Source organism: Rhinolophus hipposideros (assembly GCF_964194185.1).
Source record: "Rhinolophus hipposideros genome assembly, chromosome: 16".
Lineage (NCBI taxonomy): Eukaryota > Metazoa > Chordata > Mammalia > Chiroptera > Rhinolophidae > Rhinolophus > Rhinolophus hipposideros.
Window position 1 is genome coordinate 4,121,881 of NC_138062.1, and position 22,673 is coordinate 4,144,553.

A 22,673-nucleotide genomic window follows, 5' to 3' on the forward strand; every position below is an offset into this window, starting at 1 on the left:
CACATACTTGCTCTTCCTCTTTGTAACAGAAACACCCACCCAGGCTTTCCTGCATGCCTAATGCCAAACCTGTAGACCTTGGCCAGAAGCAATACTGAAAACAAGGCAGGATACTCATCATCGTGAGGTTTGCAGAAAGTACATTTTATCAGGACCAGTATGTGGGCTAAGACTCAGCTCAGTTAGTCACTGTAAAATGTCCCAGGATCTAGGCCAGAAAGAATTATACTTTGGAGCCTGGTAGGATGGATAACAGAGCCCCACCCCCTGCCCCAAAGTGTTCACATCCTAATTCCAAGATCCTGTGAGTATATTGCCTTACAATATAAAAGGGACTTGGCAAGTGTGATTACATTAGGGATTCTGAACTGGATTACGGGGGTGGGCCTACAGGAATCCCAGGGTCCAGAGACGGAGCTGTGAGGACAAACGCAGGGGTCAGAATGACACAGGACCCTGAGCAAAGGAATGCGGGCAGCCTCCAGGAAACTGGGAAAGGCAGATACTGGCTCTCTTTAGAGCCTCCAGAAGGAACCAGCCTGTGCACCCCATTTTAGATTTCTATTCTCTGGAACCATACTATAATAAATTGGTGTTGTTTTAGCTATACTTGTAATAATTTGTTACAGCAATAACAGGAAACTAATACCCAGTGCTGTCAATAAGTTTGAGCTGAAAAGCAGCTGTGGATTAGATCCTAGTGTCCCTGGCAAGTTAGAACTAGGATCCTGCATTGGTTCATGAGAAGGGCAAAGTGCGGTGGGAGATGCCCGTGAGTTCACAGGCACAGATGTCACCTGGGAGCTCCGCAGGCAGAAAAGCACAGGGTTGAAAGGGAAGGAAGCCAGGAAGAGAGCAGCCCTAAGGGGGCTCCTCACTGTATTCATTTAAGTTCCCATGGGCCCCAGCAATGCCCATTGCTGCTTCTACTGGAATCAGGGGACCAGAAATCTGGGAGAGACATATTTTATTTCATTATTTAGTTATTTCTTTTTTTTTTTTTTTTTTGCTTTTCTTTAGCCTTCCTTTCAGTCTTTTTAAAAATACAAACCCAGCTCAGCTATGCTAAGGGTATGCAAGTTAAAGGGCTTCTAGATATATAGAGAACCAGATATCTGACCATCAGATAAGGTTTTCGCCAGCTAGTGAAGAGTGAATTGCAAAGGAAAAAAAATTGGAAAGGTCAACATAAAGACCACTGCAAAATGCTGACAAAAATAATTGAGCGAGTGTATCATCTGTAAATTGGGGATAACAAACCTTTGAAGACCCTTGTACAATAAAAATAACATACACAAGGGCACAGTGAAGAGAAAACGCACACTTCAAAATGTGTGATTGTGTGTGACCGTACCAGGGTACAAGCTGGTGCTTCAGTGGAAATGTTTAAACAACTCCCATGTCTGAAATAAGGTCTGGCACAGGGCGTAGGCCTCAAAGGACTGCTTCCATTTCATTCCCAACAATTCTACCTAGAAAACATTCAATTCCACCCAAACTAATTAAGAGCACAGAGTCTGGGCAGCCGCACTGAAATAGGCCTCACAGGCCCACCACTCTTCCTGTGTCACCTGGTCAATAATACTTAATGTGTCACGCTGGCCAACCTCTCTGCCTCAATTTCCTCAACTGAGAATGGGTATGACAGCAGGAACTACTTTACAGGGTTCATGGGAGAGTAAAGTAAAGTACTGTGCGTAAAGTTAAAAGTGCTCAGTCATAAAGACAGTATTAATAATTATGTGACCCCATGAAATTCAACTCCTCCGCAAGGCCTTCTGGGAAGCCCCAGCAATTTCTGATCACTTACTGTAATGGTGGTGGGGTTCTCCATCTTCCGAACACTTGTGGTCCCTCTTCTCTCACATACCCACACAACCTCATGTTGTTGTCTATCATAGTACTAGTCAGACTGCACGGAAACTATTCACTTTTATGTCTCCCTCACCACACAACACATTGCTATAATTCTTCAATCCCATTGCTTAGTCAATCCAAATATATATGTATGTATATGCTTAAATTATCCTGGTAATCTTCCCTTTCTTACTTGGGTACCTTGTATCTCCCTGTAATGCAGGGTCTCTGGTCCTGTTCCCTGCACAGGAACACAGGATATGGTGAGGCCAAAAAGGAACACCCACGGAGCCATAAATAGGGTCATACCACTGTATTCTCGCTGTTGGTTGGGTTGGAGACACAGGAAGCAGGAGCCACATGATCCACAATCCGCCATCTGCGCTTCTCTGCCTGCCAACCAACCAACCAACCAACCAACCAACCAACCAACCAACCCACCCCTTGCTAACTGCAATCTGCACTTGCTAACTCAGCCACGGCAGTTATATCAGTGGCCAATGGCTAACTGGTTAACAGGTGATGGCCACCCAGCCACAGCAGATAACCATCTGATCACAGTGATGGCCATCTAATACCCGAGCCAGCACCTTTCCACATGAGGCCAAGAGCCTGGAAACTGCTCTCTGGGGCTCTGTCCCCACACTCCTCGCATAGGAAAACCAACTCCTGTGGACAGACGTTGTCCGTTTTGTTCACCTGTGTATCCCCAGAGCCCAGTACAGTGCCTGCCACATACGACTGGAAGTCAGAGGGAAGAAAACAGCCTGCAACACACCTCAAGGGAAGGAAGACTGGTAGTAGTAGCATATTTCCCACCATGACGCTTTCCATAAACTCACAGAATCTGGGAGCTTGAAGAAAACTTATGGTTTACCTTTCCACTTTGGGGGTTCAAGCTCGAACACCACCACCCACTGATTAATCATAAGTTGTCCCCGCTTATTCTGGGTTTCACTTTCCTCAGTTTCAGTTACCCGCAGTCAACTATAGTCCGAAAACATGAAATGGAAAATTCCAAACATAAACAATTCGTACGTTTTCAATTATGCGCCATTCTGAGGAGCGTGATGAAATCTTGCGTGAAATGCAGCCCACATGTGACTCGCCCCTTTGCCAAGTATCCCCACGCTGCATACGCTGTGCGGCTGCCTGTGTGCTCCCGCCCGTTAGTCTCCTAGTAGCCGTCTGGGTTCTCAGATCGACTGCGGCAGCACCCTAGTGCTTCTGTTCAAATCGCTCTTGTTTTACTTAATTATGGCCCCAAAGTGCAAGAGTAGTGATGCTGGCGATACGGATACGCCGAAGAGAAGCCAGAAAGTGCTTCCTTGAAGTGAAAAGGTGAAAGTTCTCCACCTAATAAGGAAAGAAAAAAATCTGAAGTTCCTAAGATCTACTTATGGTAAGAACGAATCTTCTATCCATGAAATTGCTTACTTTATAAATTAAACTTTATCATATGTATGTATAGGATAAAACGGAACATAGGGTTTGGTACTATCCATGGTTTCAGACATCCATTGGGGGTATTGGAAACCTGCCCCCTCATGGATAATGGGAACTACTGTATAAGCTCCAGTCAGGGGTAAAAATGGTCATGATATAAAAAATGTACTTTCTATTGTACTTATGCTAAATTTATTAGTTTTGAGTAACTAATATTCATTTTAATCTGCATAATACTTTGTAATGTAGAATTCCACATCTTTATTGAAGCATTAAACTGTGCTCGTAGTGCGAAGCACAGGGCCTGCCTGGCACATGGCATGAAAAGTGTCCATTGTATTATTCTTATCACTAGCAATTTCAATGTGCATAATTGTGAATGAACACAGGCCTCCTTTTTCTACTCAAGGGCTTTCCAAGAACAATTCATGGCTTACTCAGAAATAGCTACCAAATGACTCCTCATCCAACCTCTAATTTCCATAATGGCAACAAAAGGAAAGGAAGCCCTTTCCTTTTCTTCTTGTCACTATGTAGATTTTATTACTCCCTCCCCCAAATGAGAGGCAACAGACCTGTAAAAAAGGATAACAGCCAAGGAAAAACCTAGTAGGACTGTAGTGGAGCCCGAGACTTCTGCGATTCTGCCCAAGGGACCCCACTCTAGGAGACGCTGCACATACATGAGTGGGTCTAGAGAAGGATTCAGGATCCTGTTGGTAAGGGAACCCCAAATCAATGTGCTGAGTGTAGTGGGGGTGGTGCCTCTAGCAAGATCCCCAACCTCAGTACAGGCCTGGATTAGAGTCTCTGAATTTGACATCAACAGATGGCTTGAATTGCTATCGTTTTTTTTTTTAAAAAACAGAAGCGTTATATGAGCATATGTGTTTTAAAAGTATGAGACAACCGGTCATTTCTAAAGGGATATATTCCAAAAATCTGTTTAGAATAGAGAACATGAAAAATCTTAAGTAAGGTCCTTAATTTTACTGCTGAAATACTCTCTTCTCAGACCCGTGGACTTACAGGTCCGAGAACGTTAGGCCTACTTTCTACAAGGTACCTGGAGGAACAGCTCAGCTGCCAGACACTGGACGCAAATAGGTAGGGAATGCCTGGACACTCAGCCTCAGCCAGCCATTCCGCTAAAACCTGACTCCAGCTTCAGTTTCGTCCTCCACCCCTGGGAGGCAAGGGAGCAGAAGAGTCCTTCAGGGTCATTGCTGGCATCCGTGAACCTGCCTATGATCTGTGGCCTTATGACAGAGTATCTTGTGATCAAAACTAAACTATGTCACTCATAGAATGACATTTGGATTCACTGCAAACATCTGCATATTCACCTGAAGCATTCGAGATGTGATCTGGATAAAAATTCCTATATGTGTTTTACATAGTGAAGTTACAGGAGCTGTGGAAAGATAAGTGTCTATTTTGTGCTGCAATAGTAAAATGCAGTAATATGTGATGATTTTGGAAGCTGTTTATTCCATGCCCAAAAATAATAAAAATTTCCAAATAATCAAACACCTGGAAAAATAAGTTGGAATTAATAGATGGATCAAAAGAAAGTACCTCGGCCAGCTGCTTCTAAAAACTTAAAGTAATAATATAAGGACAAAAATAGAATTATGCAATAATTCTAACATTTTTACAACCTTTTAGAGTATTACTATTAATAACATTAAACAAAGTGATGTTTAAGAACTCTTTAATTTTTAAGTGATTACATTTAGGCCTGAGACCTGCAAGAAAAATCCACTTGGAAATTATCCTATCTTTGTAAGAAAGAATTAAAAGCAGAATTTCAGCTTCTGTGTTGGAAGAATGTTGATTTTAACATTTACCCGTTTGGCAAAAGCATCCATCAGTACACCTCTCACTCAGACAAGGTGCTTACTCCTGGGGTGCTCCGCTGAGCATGCTTCCAAACTCCCATTTGAAAAGGCAAACAGAGGCTCGTTTTCCCAACTTTGCCCTGGGGGCTGCTTACATGTCCTGCTGTCAAGCAGCCCTGTGAGGTGCTTGTCCACCTGCTCTTAGGTGACCGGTGGGGAGATTTCTACTGAGACGAAAGGCATGCTGGAGCTCCTGGCACACCCTGTGACCCGCTTCACAGCACACCGTATCTGCACAAGCCTGCTCTTGCCCAAACCTCCATTTTTCAAGGTATCTGTTAAAGGGGGTCGGGAGTGGTGCTGGGAAGCTGGCAGAGAATGATCTGGAAAGAACTTGTGCTTTGGTCTCATAAGCCATGGGTTTGAAGCCTGACTCACTACGTCCGCAGTCCTGGTTTCTTCGCGTGGTGCACGAGGGCTAACAGTGCTCTTACGGGAGTGGTGTGCAGGCGAAGTGACTACTGTAGGTGAAGCAGCAGGTGCGCCCTGGCACAAAGCACACGTGTGCTCAGTAAGCGTGAGCCGGGCACTTCTCCCCTGCCTTCCTGGTTCTAGCGCGTACATGCCCCAGAAAAGCCTGTAGACAACTCTCATCAAACCCCAGAGTCTGGGATCTCCGTCCTCTCCCCTCCTAGGCCTCTGCTTCCAGCACGCCCCGTCGCCAGGCGTCCCGTCTGCACGGGCCACGCGCTCGTCCTGCCCGCTCGCCTCTAAATGTCTGGAAAGAGACCTAGTCAGAGACAAATCCCACGGCGGAGAAACAGGCTCGGAGGCTCAGAAATCATCCAGTGGGCACGTCCGGGAGCCGCAGCGGGGAAGGCCTCCTGGGCACGTGCCGAGCGGCACCCCGAGCCCCGGGCACCCCGTGACCCTCCCCAAAGGCGGAGAGGCCGCGTGCGCGCCGCTGGGGACCCCCGCCCCGCGCGCCAGGCCCACGCGGAGCCGCCCCCGCGCGCGCCCCGGGCAGAGGCGGCTGAGCGTCAGGACCACTTCCTGCCGGGGGAGGAGAGAGCCCGCCAGGGCCGCGGGCCGGGCCGCCGGGGCCGAGCGCGGGCCGGGCCGGCCCTGACGTGGCGCCGCCGCCCGAGGCCGCAGGCGCAGGCCGCCCGCAGGACCGGCTCCGCGGGGCCCGGCCTGCGGGGGGGGGGGGGGGGGCGGCCCGGGAGGCGCGGGGGGGGGCGGCCCGGGAGGCGCGGGCCGCGCGGTCACCCACCTTTGCGACTCTGCGGGCCGTGTAGAGCCCCATCCCGTCCTGCACCCGGGACGACTTCAGGGAGAACCTGTCCGGCACGTACATGCCCAGCATTCTCCCGCGCGGCGGCCGCGCCTCGCTCAGCGCCCCGGGAGGCGGCACGTGGAAACTCGGGGTGCGGGTGGCGGGGCGAGGCCGCGGGGAAGGAGGAAATGGAGCTCGCCTCCCAGAATCCCCACCCCGCCGATTCCGGATCCCCCGCGGCTCAGCCCCTCCTCGTCCCGGCTCCCGCGCGGCCCCGCGCCGCCTCTGCCATTGCTGCCCCCGCGGGGGCGCGGGCCGCGGGCCGGGCTGCGGGCGCCGGGCGCCGGACGCCGCGCGCTGATTGGCCCCGCGGCGGCGGCTCGGACCCGCGCCCGGGCGCGCGGCGCGGGGCAGGCTGACCCCGGCCTGCACCCCGAGGCCCGACGGCCGAGCGCCCCCGCCCCGGGGCCGTCGGCCTGAACCGCTGGAGCCGACACGCGGTCCTGCCCGTCCGAGCTGCCGGCCCCAGACTGGGGTTTTACTCGGGATGCAAATCGAAATGGGCCTGGACGCACTCGGGGCATCCTTCAAAACAGCGTTAGCAAGTGCCGGCCTCGGGACAGCAGCCCTGGGGTCTAGGAAATAGGGTCCTTGTCACATCTGAGTTATGCAACTTGGTGTTTGTCATGCTTGTTTGAGAGGTTTGCAGTCATAGGGGACGAATAAGTATGTTGTTTAATGGACAGAGAAGGGGTGTACACCCCCGTGCAACTAGTCCAAGTTCATTCAAAATGTGTCACTACTTAGGTAATATTTAAATAAAGTTCTTTTGTGCTACCAAGCCCTGGGAAGTTCCTACACTTCCCAAGATAGGCTCTTCCTTAGTCCTCTCTTGCTTGAAAATCACCAGATCCATCATAGCTTTTCAAACATACCGCAGTGGAGGTGGGGTGCAAGGCGGGAACCCCTAAACAGGACCCACTACCATGGCCGTAAAATAACGCCACAGATCTTGGTTCGGTGTTTTTAACAGGGCGAGTGGGTATTGCAGTGTGCTCAGAAGGAACTTACAAGGTTGTTTCATCCTTCAGTGTGAGGCAGGAGCTTTCTATTCTTTTCTCTTGATATTCTTGATAATTTTTTATGTGGGGTCTTTTCTTCGAAACCGTTGATGTTCCCATAAACATGTAATGTTCCTTATAAACCATGGAAATCATAATTTTGGCAAAATAGAAGACCATGCTGTTAAGAAAACTCAAGAGGATAAACTGTAAAGATCTTACTGGCTTTACGAACAGATCCATGAATCCGGCAGCATCCAATCTGGCAGATAGAAAGTAGCCCAGAGGAACTTAACAAAATGAAAGACTTATAAGAAGAAGGGAGCAAGAACAAGTTATAATAGGCAGCAAAGCTAGTTGGATACAGCAACATATCTTTATTTTAGAGGGTGGCAGGGGTCTCTCGGCAGACAACCTAACTAGGGCTGATCAGACAACTTCTGATTGACTGGTTTAAGATTCCATTTCTAGGAGAGCTGAACCATAATTAAGTGTAGTCTGTATTTGTGGGGCTTAACATAAGTGACTCCATTTGGGGGCCTGTCCTCTTATTTTTAACAACACACCATGGAAATGATCCTTGTTTCTTCAGGATTTAAGAAAAGCCTGGGGAACACAAACAGTTCCTAATTTCCTAAGTAGAAGAATTTTATCAAAGTTTGGAAAAAGGCTTTTTTAAAAAAGCACTGTGAAGAAAATCATATAGTAGCAATACTTGGAGATATTAAAGAATAGAATAAACGATCCACTTTCTGAAAAATTGAAGAGAGGCTTCTCTAGGAGTAAGAGGAGCAGTGCCTAATGGTTCTCTGAGTTTGTATCTTTTGACTCACCATTGAAGATATTATGCAGCTTTCTGTCATGGGAAATGAATCAATACAAAATAACAAAGTTGGGGGGGGTGCAGAATTTGAAATTAGATGACCTCAAAACACATAATAGGCGTTCAATAAATATTTATTGATTAAAAGTCAGTTTTGAGGCTAAGCTGAGATTTTTTTAAACCAGTCGATGGTGAGCCTAGAATACACTTCTTATGCCTCAAACAACCTGGATTAAGTAGCTTTTCCTGGGGTCCTTTAAACCAGTGCTAACACCAGGTCAGACCAGGTCCACTGGGCCCAGCTGCAACCAGCCCACAATCCAGAGGGCCACCCGTGGCGTTTCCCCAGGGCACTCAGTCCTTTGTCACACACGGTCTTTCAGATGTGGCCCTTGAGCCTCACTGGCTTCTAAGTTAGGTGCTCTGCCATGTCTCTTTGGAAGCAGAAGTGTCCACAGCTTTTGATCACTAGAGAACGAAAGACATGTTTCCTGGTCTTAGTCTGACAGAGTCCTTCTTCACTGCTGACCCTTGCATTTGGTTGTGTGCAGTGTTTCTGGGGAACAACGCTGCCAGCTCGAGAATGCTCATCTTTCTGAATGTAGGCATCTTTACTAATGAGTAAAAAAAAAAATAAGTTTGTAAGACAAATCTGAAAGTAATAAGTAGAGAAACTTTCCAGATTTTTTTATGAATCTCCATCAGAGATTTTTTTTTTTTTAATGAAGCAAACAGTATATTTCATTAAAGCATGCAATGTTCTTTTTATCCATTTGATGGGGTGTTCTGAAGATCTACTACCTAAAACATAGAAACCAGCAATAAAGAGCTCTTAATAATAATCTCTGTTACAACACATAAAACACGGATACATGTTTGCCAAATCAAAATGCACAATAGTGACCAGAAACTGGATTTTGAAGCCTGTAAGACAGTGATGGCGCCGTGAGTCATCTCTTAAAACTTTAAAAGCTACAAAGTGACCTTTCAATATTATCTCTGAAAAATGAGAAATTAAAAGTCTGCTTGATAAGAAGAGTTTAAACCCAGTCTTAAAAAAATAAGTAAGAAAATCGAAATACTGACAAACAACAAGGCCTGGTAATATTTTAATGTCAATATTTTGATAAAGTATTACCATGCACCTGATTTACTTATTCTAGAAAATATTGTACTATCTGACACGAGAGAAATGACTCCAAACACATTTCTCCTTTTAAATTTGCTTCGGGAGGAATTTTTTTTTTTTTTTTTTTAATATGCCTAAAGCAAACTGTAGTTATTGAATTCAAAGTCGTGTACTGGTGCAGGCCTTGTTTTTTCATTACAGGGAAGACTTGAGTTATAATTCTATATTAATTAATTATTTTGCCACACATACTGTCAAGTTCTTTTGATTGTGTCTTGGTTATTAATGACTCTTTCCAATTGCCATGATAAGATAAAAGCCTAATAGAAAAAAACCACTGAGGCTTATTTGTCTTTAGTTTCCTGAGAGTCAGAAGGATTTTGTAGTGAATGAATATAAAACCAAGTTTACTGAACACAGGAGAATAAAGCTTTATTTGGTGTGGCTCAAAAAAAGAAAAAAGAGAGAGAGACAGAAATCCTTGAAAATGAAATCCAGAGTTGGATTCTGGCTCTGAAACCATCTCTCCTTAGCATGGATTCCACACTAGCAATAGCACCATGCCCCTGAAGCCTGAAAAAATATGTACATTCATTTTTCCTAAATGTCTTGGTCGTAAGTGACAGGACCAAAGACTTGTATGCAGAACCAGAAAAGAATCATAACATCCTTTAATTAGAAGAAACCTAGAAGTTGTTGGGACTAGAGTGAGTAATGTTACAGAAAGAAAAGCCAAAGTATGGTCATCTCACCCCAAAAGTCAGCTCTGTTCATGAAGGAGTATATGGATGGAGTTACAGGAAGCTGGAGGACAGTGAGGGGAAGAAACCAATCAGCATAATAGTTTCTGTCTATTGAGCCTGGTATGTTCCAGAAACTGGACAGGGTTCTTCAGATCCATTGTCTTAAAACCCAAATGGCTCTATCATAACAGCTCTGCAAAGTACATTTTCTTAGCCCCATTTTATACATGAGAAAACAATCTCAGAGAGGTGATTGATTTTAGGCGATTTCATACATCCATGAAGGGGTGGAGGTAATTCAAACCCAGGACTGGCTGATTCCAGTCCCTTGATTCTAGACCCAGCCGGCTCACACTGGCTCCCTTTCCAGTTACACTTCCCGTGAGGCTCAGCAGTGGCTCTAGGACACATGGAACTGTCCGGTTCTCTCTCCCCCTCTCTCTCTTCTTTCATCTCCTCTCCCAGTCCCCCTCTAACTCCTCCACTAAAACCTTGAAGAAAATCTGATGGGCCAAGGTCATGGTCAGATGTTGTCAAAGACAAAACAGTCATGTGATTCTCCAAGGGCGCCTCCTCTGCAGAGAGGGCCTTGAAGACCAGATCCTGCCTTTATAGAACGTTTCTCTGAATCAGGCAAAGATTTTGTGGTTTGGCCTATTTAAAACCATGGCCTAGCTCATCCACAACTTTTTAATCTACAGAAATGATAATATTAAAAAGAATCAGTAATTAACCAAAAGCAATGCCAATATTCCTATGTTTGTCAAACCTCACAATTTGTTTTACTGGTTTCCCTTTTCCCTCATTAAAATAAAATGGTGACTGCAGAGCTGAGCATTCCTTTTTTTTTTTAAAGGCACCTTCTTAATACACTATTCCAAATGAGTAAGGAAGAATGTTAGTTTAAGTGAACATTTTTTTATAAACTCTGAAACTATGTAGAGAGTAAAAATAATAATTATTATAAAGTGTCCACTAATTATTTATTAAATGGTATACAGAGGCAAGAACCAACTTTTTCCTTAGAAAATGTTATTTCAAATAAATATGATACTTATGTGCTGATATCCTAGTGACCTCTCAATAAAAAGGGGCACGTACACAACCAGTGATGTAATTCCCCATTGAATTGGGGTCTCCCTAAGGCGTCCTCTTTACCACTGCTTCTTTCTTCTTGTGTTTGAATCTTATAGTTTCATGTAGTACTTCGTCATCAGAAAGATAAACTTCTATTTTTTTCCTGTTATGCTGAGTGTGCAATCCTAGCAAATTAACATTGTTTGAAGATCATTAATTTTAGAATACTTCTCTGCTGTTTCCAATTGTAAGCAATACGAATGAAAAATGTTGTTTTTTTACTTGGCCTGTTAGGTCAGTTCGAGAAAATCATGTTCACTACCAGCGGTTTACTTTGTTTTAAAAAGTCTGTAATTAGGCAACAGTATAGGCAATCATGTCACTTATTCCTAACACACCGACAAAGTTTTCTGTGGCTGAAATAGGTCTGCGGATCTTAAGTTTTTATAGCCAAACCTAACTTGTGAGGTATAGTATTTAAATCGTATGCATGACGAAAACAAGAAACAATATATTATTCTGAAAGTTAGTAATACTGTGTGCCCTGAACAGAACTTAAATCCTTTGTTATAAGAAACTTGTCAACATATGGAAAAACAAATTGGAAGACTTTGGGCTGTGTGACAGGTATATTCTCTGGAGAAAAGATACCAGCAAAATTTAAATAGTCAAATATGGCAAAAATAACAGATTCTCTTATATCATCGGGTCAAATGTTTCCTCCACAAATTATAATCCAGGCAGCCTTTCACTGCTGTTCTCTTGGAGGAATCCGGTTATTATAAGTCTCGCTATTGAAGGCCACTTTGCAGCTGTAAAGAAAAAATTGACATCATGCTGAGTCCTTCTGAACATTTCTGCAAAATTTTACCATAAAGAATCTTAGACCAGAAGGAAACAAAAACACTGTTTAAAAAATCACAGAGACCATGCCAGAGTCTGCTAAACTGTACAGACTACCCACAAAAATCATTTCTGGAATCCTCTTGCGACAGACACAACTGCCAGAATAGTCACCCTCCATTGTTCCTACCACGGGAAGTCCGTTCTGTTAGGAGCGCTTCCCAGCCTTCCCACTCTGTTGGAGGGGCGAGGAGCCATGGCGACAGCGAGGATCCGAGGATCCGGAATCTGAGAGCTTGGAGGAGGAGTGACAGATCTGAGAAGTGCAGATGTGATCGTAGGAGAGGTGAAGACCACTCTAAAACCCTGCTTCCTGGCCTGTACAATGGGGATCGTAAAGGCTGCTTTGCAGAGCCCCAGGCAGAGAATAGGTGCAAAATACATGGAAGTTATTGTTATTATTACCATGGGTTAGCTCTGCGTGTCCTAGCCATACTTCAAAGTTCTTCACCAAGACTTGCGGGTTTCGCCATAACTCCACCGAAGTGAGTCTATTAACTTGCACTGCGGTACATGGACACCCCAAACCCCCCTTCCAGGGAAGGATGGTGTCCTTAATATCTGTGCAGTACTGACTGCAGGACAGTGACACTTCCATGGAGACAAGCAGGATCCTAAAACGTCCCAGCAAGAGCTGGGAGGAAGCCTTGATCTCTGGGCTCCTAGATCACCTGAGTCTTTCTACGGGGGAGGAAAGAAACCCACCAGTAGTTACATGGTGTTAAACATATTTGTGACGTCCTTGATTCTACTCGCAATTTATTTAAAACTTTGTAAGAAGTTCTGCAATTTTTAAGAGGTATGTGGTAGCTCTTGAAAAACCAAGTCCTTAAAATCATCAACTATCCCTCCGACAAGTAATCCCAGAAGTCCTGAATATGTGTCAAGCGCAAAGAGTAAGATTGGAGGCAGAGTGAAGCTGGGGGCATCAGGTCTCCCCAACAAGGAGGCTTTACTGGCATTTCCATCACTAGAGCATTGGGTTCACAGATAGGAAGGGGACACATGAGGAGCACTCACGTTATACACGAGTGTTGTGGTCTTGCACACAGAGCAGACATGTCGCAGAGCTCACGGGAAGGACATAAAGTCTTTTCTGAGCACCAGTGATGACAAGTCGCTGTTAACACCGTGAGCCAGGCAGAAGCAAAGATGGGACTGGGCATCAAATTTCTTAAAAGAACAACTGTGAGGAACGCATTCCACCTGATAGACACAGAAGAGGATTCCCGAGGACCAGAAGCGATCTTCACACCCAAGGCTAGGAAACGGGGATGCGTGGGACAAATCCTGGAGCCAACACGTACAGTTTGTGTAGTAAACTGGACACATGGCAAATGGCAAATTGGGATGAGGAACAAACTGCAGCTCTTTCATTTAGGTACTAAAAAGAGTTTCTCAGAAATTAATTAACTGTCAACATAGAAACTGAATGACCTCTACCTACACTTTGCCATTGAAAGTCTACTGTCCAAAGTGGACAATGCACAGTCAGTATGTCCCCTGCAGAATTCTGCCTGCATGAGATGGAATTTTGTCTGCATACATACACTCCATTACACTAATATTTAGAAAAGATAATTAAAGTCAACACCAAAATATATAGAACTATTTAAAATCTCCGTAGTAGTTTTCATACAAGGAGAATGTACAGAAAAAATAATATGAGTTAATCTTAAAACTATTTGGTTCATTTACTTTGGATTCCTGGGTCCAATATTTCACATGCATTCCCCTCATCCACCCTTCTATTTCCTTTCCCGTTCCTCCCAGTCTCCTGCAGCTCAGTGTTATTATATGCTGTAAAAAATATTTTACTCATGCAATTGCAATGCTTTTAACTTTCAAGCTCAGTAGGGAAAAAATGTGGAGGTGTTTAATTCTCCAGTTTTACATTTTTTCATGGGAAATGAAAGTCAAAATTTGAAAAGTAGCAACTTGCAGTAAAACATTATTTTTCTTCTTTTCCCAATATGTCTAAATGGCATCAAGTTCAAATACTTTATTACAGATAATCCTAGCCAATTTAAATGTCCGATTTCTCAATAAAACATGAATCAGGAAAAGTCAATATCTTTGCAAATGTGATTCCAATTTTTGCCCTCAGATAGTTTAACTCGATTTCCACTCATTTTAGTGGGAGTTATAAAAAGTACATCTGAGGGGAGAATTTGGCCCATGAAATTTAAAATGATTGTAGGGTAAGTAAAATATTTCTTATGCTTATGATTATATAGCAACTGTGGAACTTTCAAAAGAAAGACATTAAAAACCCATAATATAGCAAAATTCAATTTAAAAGAAGTTGTGAATTTAATTAGCTTTGAAGAGTTTCAACTTATTTTAAAGAAAACATTTAATGGAATGCTTTATTCATTCAAAAATATTTATTCATAAAACATCATTTTTTTCAAAGGATCAATAATATCTGTTCCTTTGATCCTTTGATTATTATAATATCAATAATAATGTTCCATATGACGATCAGCTATAATGTAAAATCTGGGAAAGCTATATTGGCTATATTAAGGAGAACCATTTTGATCCATGTAATATATTTAGTTGCAATCATATGATTCTAACACTGGTTCTAAGAAGAGTAGACAGAGACAAATAGTAAATAACAAAAAAACTAAAAGAAAAACTGGCTTTAATTTTTTTTTTCACTGAATTCATAGGCCAATAGTTTGTTTCAGACCTTTAGTGACACAACCCCAGTATATTTAATCACTCTAGTTTCCCCACACTAGAAGCAGTTCTGCCGGCATCTGCACTTGAAATACTGCCTCCCTACTTACCAGATGTCTTGGATTTATGTTTATTACATTCTTGTCTTGCCTCTTCCGATATCACTGGCACGATCCACAGTGTAGACCCTCAAAGCCCCTCATCTGGCTATTACAATATGTACATAATGTCGCTATTCTGGCTTCTCTTTGTTTGAATGCATTGCAGACATCACCACTAAATTAATATTCCTTGACTGTTATCTGACACACTCTGTCTCCAATAACTTAAAGAAGTCCACGTACCAAGTGGATATTCCAAAATCCTTATCCTGATGTCAAAAGCCGGTCCACAACCTAGTTCATCCTTCCCTCAAACCTAAACTCCCACTGCTCTTTTAGAATCCCCCACTCAATCAAATTCACTTACTCACTTTTATAGCGAAAAGGTGGAAGCAAAGTAAGGAAACGATGGATGGCTTTAGTTAAAGCCTTTTGGCTGTTTGTGATTACTCGTCCTTAGAATTTTGATTTTGTAACCTGGAGGCTTTTACAGGCATAGATTTTGGTTTGTTTACAAAGACTGCCACTGCACCTCCCTTAAATGGCCACCTTGTTTAATTAATTTAACAGTGGGATCCTGAAAAACTGGCAGAAGTTGGTGAAGGGTAAGACTTTTTACCAAAGTCAGCTCTCCCAGATCGCTGCTATCTATAGTGCCTAGTTAAGAGAGGTAGGTAAACTATCACTTTGACTTTTCATTTCAAAATTCAGGTAAGCTGGAGAGAAACATTTGTAAGAATGAGTTATTTGAATTGGGACTCTTATGAATTTGGTTTTGGGGTGCCCATTGGTTATTGATTCCCTCCCTCCCTCCCAGGGACAGCTATCGCTTTCCTATTTGTCTAGTTTTGTGTGCTGAGAACTTGGCTTGGCTTTCTGCCTGCCCAGGGCATTCAGGTTGTTGCTTCTTGTATGTACAGGTGACTCAGCCATCGGGTTGGGGCCCCAAAATATGTCTGGACAGAAATGTTAAGTTACATTCCATTTAAGGCTAGCATCCTACCGATTGTTACTGGCTCTCAACAGAATTATCTTTTGTCTTGCTCTCCTTTGTAACCTTGGGAGTCGCTCTGGATCTGGGGAGGACTGCATTTTTATACCCTCTTTGATAGGTACACCGTTGGTTTAAAAGAAAAAGGGGGGAGAATTTTAGAAAGGAGTTCAGTACTGCCAGGAATATTTACTGTTTATCTTGGCTGAAAACTAATAATAAGATATTTGAAAGGACATTTTTTTTTTTTTTTAAGGAGCTCTGTGGCCAGAAGTCGGCCTAATTAGAAGCTGATATTCAGAACCTGATAGAAACTTTTTTTGAGGGGAAAGGGGGAGGGCGGGGCATTCTATCCTAAACTGAAAATAAACTATGTACCCAGAATGAAAGAAAACATTATGAAACTTTTGTGGAACAGTTTATTAAAATACTCCAAAGACACACAGCTTTAAATATAGAACATAATAATTTTTTGATTTCCATCTTAGTTGGAAATCTTCTCCCTGGTATAGGAAGTCAATTGAAGAAAATGTAGTTGGGTGGGCAAGTCAGCCACTTGGTATCATTTAGACTTCAGATGTTGTACAAGATCAGGACATTGTAAACAGAACTGTCTTGCACTTAAGAAATAGAAGGAAACTTCGCATAATAATTACCCTAGACCTCTGGTAATAGACAACTATGTCCTAAAACTTCTTGGAGAAACCTTAGATCCTTTCTCCGTACCTTTAAGAAAATTTTTCTACCATGTCTTCTCTAGGACCTGTGAGCCATCTCTTGGAAATGAAAACTTTAGGGAGATGTTCTCATCAGAAAGAGGAAAAGGTGTTATTTGGAAACCAGGATAAATATAAAATCAAAGTCTTCACAAATGTTAGTAAAAAGCTTTAGCCAGATGAGCAGGTAACCATAATTTACTCCATCTCCCAGAAACATAATTTGGATTCGATTGTTCTTTATTTATTACCTAGCAAGTTTTAGATTATTGTACCTGTCCCATGACTAAAATTTTAAAATGAAACCTATAAGATCTCCTTCCCTGTACAACTAATATAAAGAGCCTGAGGCTAAGTAAAAAGAGCTGATTTTGTCAGTAGCTAACAAGATGATCTTGTGAATGCCATAACATCTCTGATAGAAAAAGCCCACTCAGTACCTAAACACATCATAGTTAAACTAAATTCAGAAAGTAAATAATGAAAAAATAATACTAACAGAGGAGCAGAACACAGAGCTCCAATGGGAATGAGAATCAGATTCCCATACGTCCTTTCATTAGCAATCTGAGACACAGTAAGACAATGAAGCAAAATCTGAAAACTGATAACTGAAGGAAAAGGAAAGAGAACTGAACCTAGAATTTTATATCCAACCAAACCATCATTCAAACCTAAAAGCAAATATACGTGGATCCGTAATGTTTATTAGCCCCAAACTCTAAAAGCATCTGAAAGATGTAATCCACCAACAAGGAAAATAAAACTAGGTTGAAGTAGTGATATAATAAACAAAAAAAGTAAATTTACATCATTATGGGTTGTCAAACTTCAAAGTCATTTAAAATATCAGTCTAGACCTGTAATTGTAGATATTGACATGGCAAATGGGAGGTGTGTGAACAAAAAACTGGCTTGTGTCATTATGTTTAAGCACACCCTTAAATTTCAATAGACAGGCATCTCCTTCACCACCCCAACATATAGAGCTAAGAACAAAATACTATACTTCTAAGCATATAAAACATTGTAGCAAGTACGCTTTCTTCCCAAATTCCCTCTCCTTTCTGTCATTGATAAAAGCTGTCAAAGCAGGTTAGCTGTACTGGCACCTGGGGTCATACTAGGAATCTTATGCCAAGGACCAGGCCCTCTTTGAAGTCAACCTTGGAGAAATTAGTAATTTTGTTCTCAACAGGGATCTGTCTCCACTGTTAGCTGTACAGTATTTGCTAACCTCAACAGACAGGAAAGATTTCAATCAATACTTTGCATTATCATCTAACATTACTATGTAGAAAAATGACAACTTTAACATTCCTAAGAGAAACTGTAGAAGATATCTCCATGACCTTGGAGTGGAAAAACCCTTCTTAAAGAATAAAATTTTTAATGTAAAATATTGATACAATGGAGCACATCAAAATTGAAAACTTCTGAACAATTCAAGAAATCTTTACAATATTAAAAGACAAACTATGGACAAAGAAAGCTATTTGCAATATAGGTAACAAACAATATGTCATTAAGAAAAAGACAAACACCGAAAAGAAAAAAAAATGGACAAAAATGAAAAAGTCATGAATAGGAATAAAAATATAAGTGGCCATTGAAAAGATGATTCATTTCTACAGTAACTTTCTATAGGAAAGACCAATTGAAGCAACAGTGAGATAACATGTTTAATCCCATCAGGTAGGCAAAAATTTAAAAGCTGGGTGCAGCCCCCAGAGTGAGTGAGATGTGGGGAGATGGGTGCCCTCACACACTATTTTTGCAAGGATAAACTGGGAGATCCACTTCGGGAAGAAATTGAGCAATATCTATTAAACTGAAATGCACCTACTTTTTTAACCCAGCAGTTCTATTTATAGGTTCATTCTTACAGAAACACTAGCACATATGCTCAAGGAGATTTGTGAAACAATATTGTCACAATATTCACTGTAATTGCAATAACACATCCAAATATGCTAGAGTCACAGATGGGTAGAGCAGTTAAAATGAATGAGTTAGATCTGTATGTTTCAAGAAGGGGATCTCAAATACGTGATATGGAGAGAGAAAAGCGACTTGAACAATTATGTGGGCAGCGCATTGTTTATATGAAAAGTAACAAAACACACTAAACCATGCTATACATTTTTATTGGTAAATATATGTAAGTAAAATAGTTTAAAGGTCTGAAAAATACATGTTAAATACATACATCTTAGAGGAGGGAGAGAGGAGCCAGGATCAAAGCTGGCTTTTAAAAGGACTTTTACTTTAGCCCAATATTCTAGAGTTTTACAAGAAGAATGGATTTTTCATTCCTTATGTAATTTTAAAAATATAAAAATGAAAGAAAAAGAAGTTAGACTTTGACCAGGAAGAGCCTGCTTTAGCTTCCAATTTCATGCTGAAAAATTATGTGATGTCTGAACATCCGTTTCCTCTTTTACTAACTGGGGGTACATACATATATGTATTTATAAATCATAGAGCTATATTATATAAAGATATAGAGAAAGAGTTTTGAATGATTAATATTTGTAACACACAGAGTATTGTATCTGTTTGCAGTGGGTGCTCAAAAGAAAAAAATGCCAGTTTCCTTCTCTTTCTATTTAATGAAAACAAAGCATACACAATTGCTGCTTAGAGCTTTGTATGAGGGTGCACCTAATTTGTGGGTACACAGTCTATATTCAATCTATCCGAGAAACACTTGACCAAGAGGATGGAAGAGAACCCAGGCCCAAATTCAAACATGATTCATTCCCTGAATATAGCCTTGACTTCTCTTTAAAACTCCTCTGACAGTTTTAAATCACTTCTTGTCCAGTCAAAGGAACTGAAACATTATTACCCTAATTACCTTGGAAAACAAGAGCAAAGAACCAAAGGTCTTTGACAAAAACATTTTTTGCCTCTTTGACAAATATTTCTAGGCGCAGTAAAATTAAATATCCCATTGTAAAAAGATAAAGTGCCCCCAGTTGGGGTATTACTTTCTGAATAATCCTGTGGTTATTCCCAGTTTGAGCCCCAAACTATAACTCACTCTGGGAGGTTTGTTAGAATTGTAAACTGCCAGAGTACAGTTTTATGAAGGGCAGAAGGACCTCAGACTGAACTTGCCCAATTAAACAGATTAACTTTTAGCTGTGAATTCAGGCCAGGGCCATGCATTACTGTTTTACTACAGAATAAACATAAATTTACCCATGCAGTGAAGCTTGCAGCTGGTGAAAGTCCACAATTTTCCCAATGGAGACGGTGATTTATTTAACTCCAATTGTAAAGTTAAAACGGAATCTAATACATGGAAGGCAGAAAAATGAAGAAAGAAAACATCTGTAACTTAGAGATAAACATTTCGGACTAAATTGATTCTCAGTTATTTGTGACGTATTCTAATTTGAGTTAGATGTGAGGGCTTCAGGCGCCTCACTGCACGAAGCCATCATGTATTCCTTACAAACATCGTGGACCAGCGTACGAGTCTCAATGTTGAGAATATGTCTAGAAAGATAGTTGGCCTTAAGAGCTGTATGTCCAAATGCAATTATTGACACAAGAAAATTTTTTTGGTTTAAGTCGACCCACATATTCTCTTTAAAAAAAGAAAGATAGTCTGAAAAACAATGATAATAAAGTTATATATTTGTGAAATCGTTGACACTTTGGGGGAGGGAGGTAGGAGGCAGGACAGAGTGGTTATTTATAAAGAGTGAGTGTTATTGCTTTGCCTTGAGTTTGATTAGTCCTTGGTTCAGAAATTAATCATTTTCCTCACACAACGTAAAATATCATAAAGTCATTAACACCTCATCTTGTGATAACCTCCCCTAGATGTGAAAGAAAGGCACCTTCATTCTGCAGTAGCTGCCGTATGATCTAAGTGGCTTCTAAGGAATGCTTGCGGATAGTACTCTAAGCATAAGATTTGTGCATTGACGTTGCAAGAATTCTTGATGCACATGTAATAAAAATGGGTATTAATAAGTATTTGCACATGTAAAATTTATTTTAACATTTTCCCTTTAGAGATGTACAGGGATAAATACATATAATCCCCTTCAAGAATCCCTTCTACCTCTTGGGAGTATTGGAAGTTACAGACGTTCTGAGTCAAAAAAAACACATAGCCTGAAGAACTATGGTTCACTTTTTCATGGTGGTTTCATGGCATTCTAATGCTCAGAAAGGTATGAGGTCAGCTAGAATAGATTGACATTTCTGAACAAATGTGTAATATTTCGGGGCTTCACTTGGGGTCCTTTCTTTGCACAATCCTGCATAAGCATGCATGCATTCACTAAAAAAAAAAACAGATTTGAGGAATAAAAAGCAGGCTGAAAATTATAGTAGTTCCCAGATGCTATTATAATCAAATCTGAATTACCCATTGGCAAGTGCTTCCTGCCAGAGAGAAGAGTAATGGAACCTGACAGATGGGACACCTGGCCCCAAAAATCAAAGCAAATTCGCTCACCCAACAGGTCTAATGTCGCTTATGGTGCAGCATGACCCTCCTCCCCGTGCTCTGAGTCTAGGCAGCATGGCCTCTGCCACAACTTCCAGTTTCATTTGCTAGAAACCTCCATAGCCACCCTACCTATCCGTCAATCAAACTGATCCCTCCTGTTTTCCAAAGGTAGCCTATGCATTCATGCCTCCACCCAGGGTATTCCTGCTGTCTTCAACTCAAATGTCCTCCTTTTACTACTCCACCTACCGATTTTGCTTATCCTTCAAACCCCAAAATTAAAGCAAAGCACAGACAAACACACACACACACACACACACACACTCAAACACATACACACACACACACCCTACCACCTTTTTGATGCCCTCATTGATCTTCCCAGAAGAATGGTCTTTGTCTCATCTGAATATCAGATACACTCATCTATATCATCTACTTTGCTTATAGTTTTTTTGGGCTCTGGTTAGAGGCACTTTCTCTCCAGACGTGGTCAGCGGTTGAGAACAGAGGACCCGGGATGGCGTGTCTTAGTCAGATATACCTGCTATGAGCTACAGAGTTCTCTCTATAACTTAGTGTCCTCAGTTGCAGAGCAAGGGGATTGGTCAGTTAATCTCTAAGTTACCGTTGAATTCTAAAAATTAATAACTCTAGCATGTTGCTGGAATCCGTAAGGTTTTATTTCTTCAAAGTACCACAATTTCCTCCTACCAATGCCTTCTCTCACTTAAGTGTGATTGACAGTTGGCCATAATCACCTGTCTCAAAAGAATAGAGTGGGACAATATAATAAGAAGCTTTTATAGCACATTGGGGACCATTTATCAGGCCCTGCCAATAAATAGTCACTAAATTATTTGCATTTCAAAGACATATTAACTCTTCCAGGCCATACGAATGTGGAAGCTGATATCATGCCAAACCTAATGATACTTAACCAAAAACATCCCTTTGAGAATCTGATCCTCTATGAAAAACAAGTGTCAGGTTATATGGCATTTCTTTCTGCCGCCTGATTGCCTCCTTTTAATCTCTTGGAATTTGTAAGATGCAGTATCTTTGTGGAGCTAATCTGGTGATGAAGATTTGAGGAAGGATTTAAACCAAACACAGTGTACGAAGCACATTTCTCATGTAATAAATGTAACATTGATGGATTTTTAATAAAGTTCTTGTCAGAATACTATAATTTCTGTCTTTCATCTCTTTCCTAAATCACTGAAGCCCATCTCTAAGCTTGTGGATTTAATAAATCCACATTAAGTTCTAGAGAAACCTAGCCAAGACCGGTCCCGGGGTCGGCCAGCATTCCTGCCATCCTCACCCTTTGTAAAGATGCGAGCAATTTTTTGATGTCAAATTCAGGAAATACTGTGAAATTCTTGTTGAATCCTAGGCAGATTGTCAGTGTTTTCTTAAGGAAAAAAAATCTGCGTTCCTAATCTGTCAATTCTGAAAATAAATTTCCCCAGGATTTTTAAGGTGCCAAAGAAACCAGGTCAAGCAGGTACGGATTCCATCAGTGTGGAGAGTGGGCCAGAGTC

The 22,673-nt window shown here is 41.8% G+C and overlaps 1 protein-coding gene across 3 annotated transcripts in view; it reads right to left on the minus strand.

Moving 5' to 3' along the window:
* The window catches only part of PRDM5 (PR/SET domain 5), a 122,030-nt gene extending 115,285 nt beyond the window's left edge, over positions 1-6,745 (minus strand). The window contains exon 1 of one of the 3 annotated variants that reach the window (XM_081075774.1): positions 6,418-6,745. In XM_081075774.1, the coding sequence (XP_080931900.1) occupies positions 6,418-6,510 (93 nt within the window). In that variant the 5' untranslated portion in view covers positions 6,511-6,745. The remainder of the gene's footprint in view (positions 1-6,417) is intronic. The other 2 variants (XM_081075775.1, XM_081075776.1) reach the window with 2 other exon arrangements.
* Positions 6,746-22,673: the final 15,928 nt, after the last annotated feature.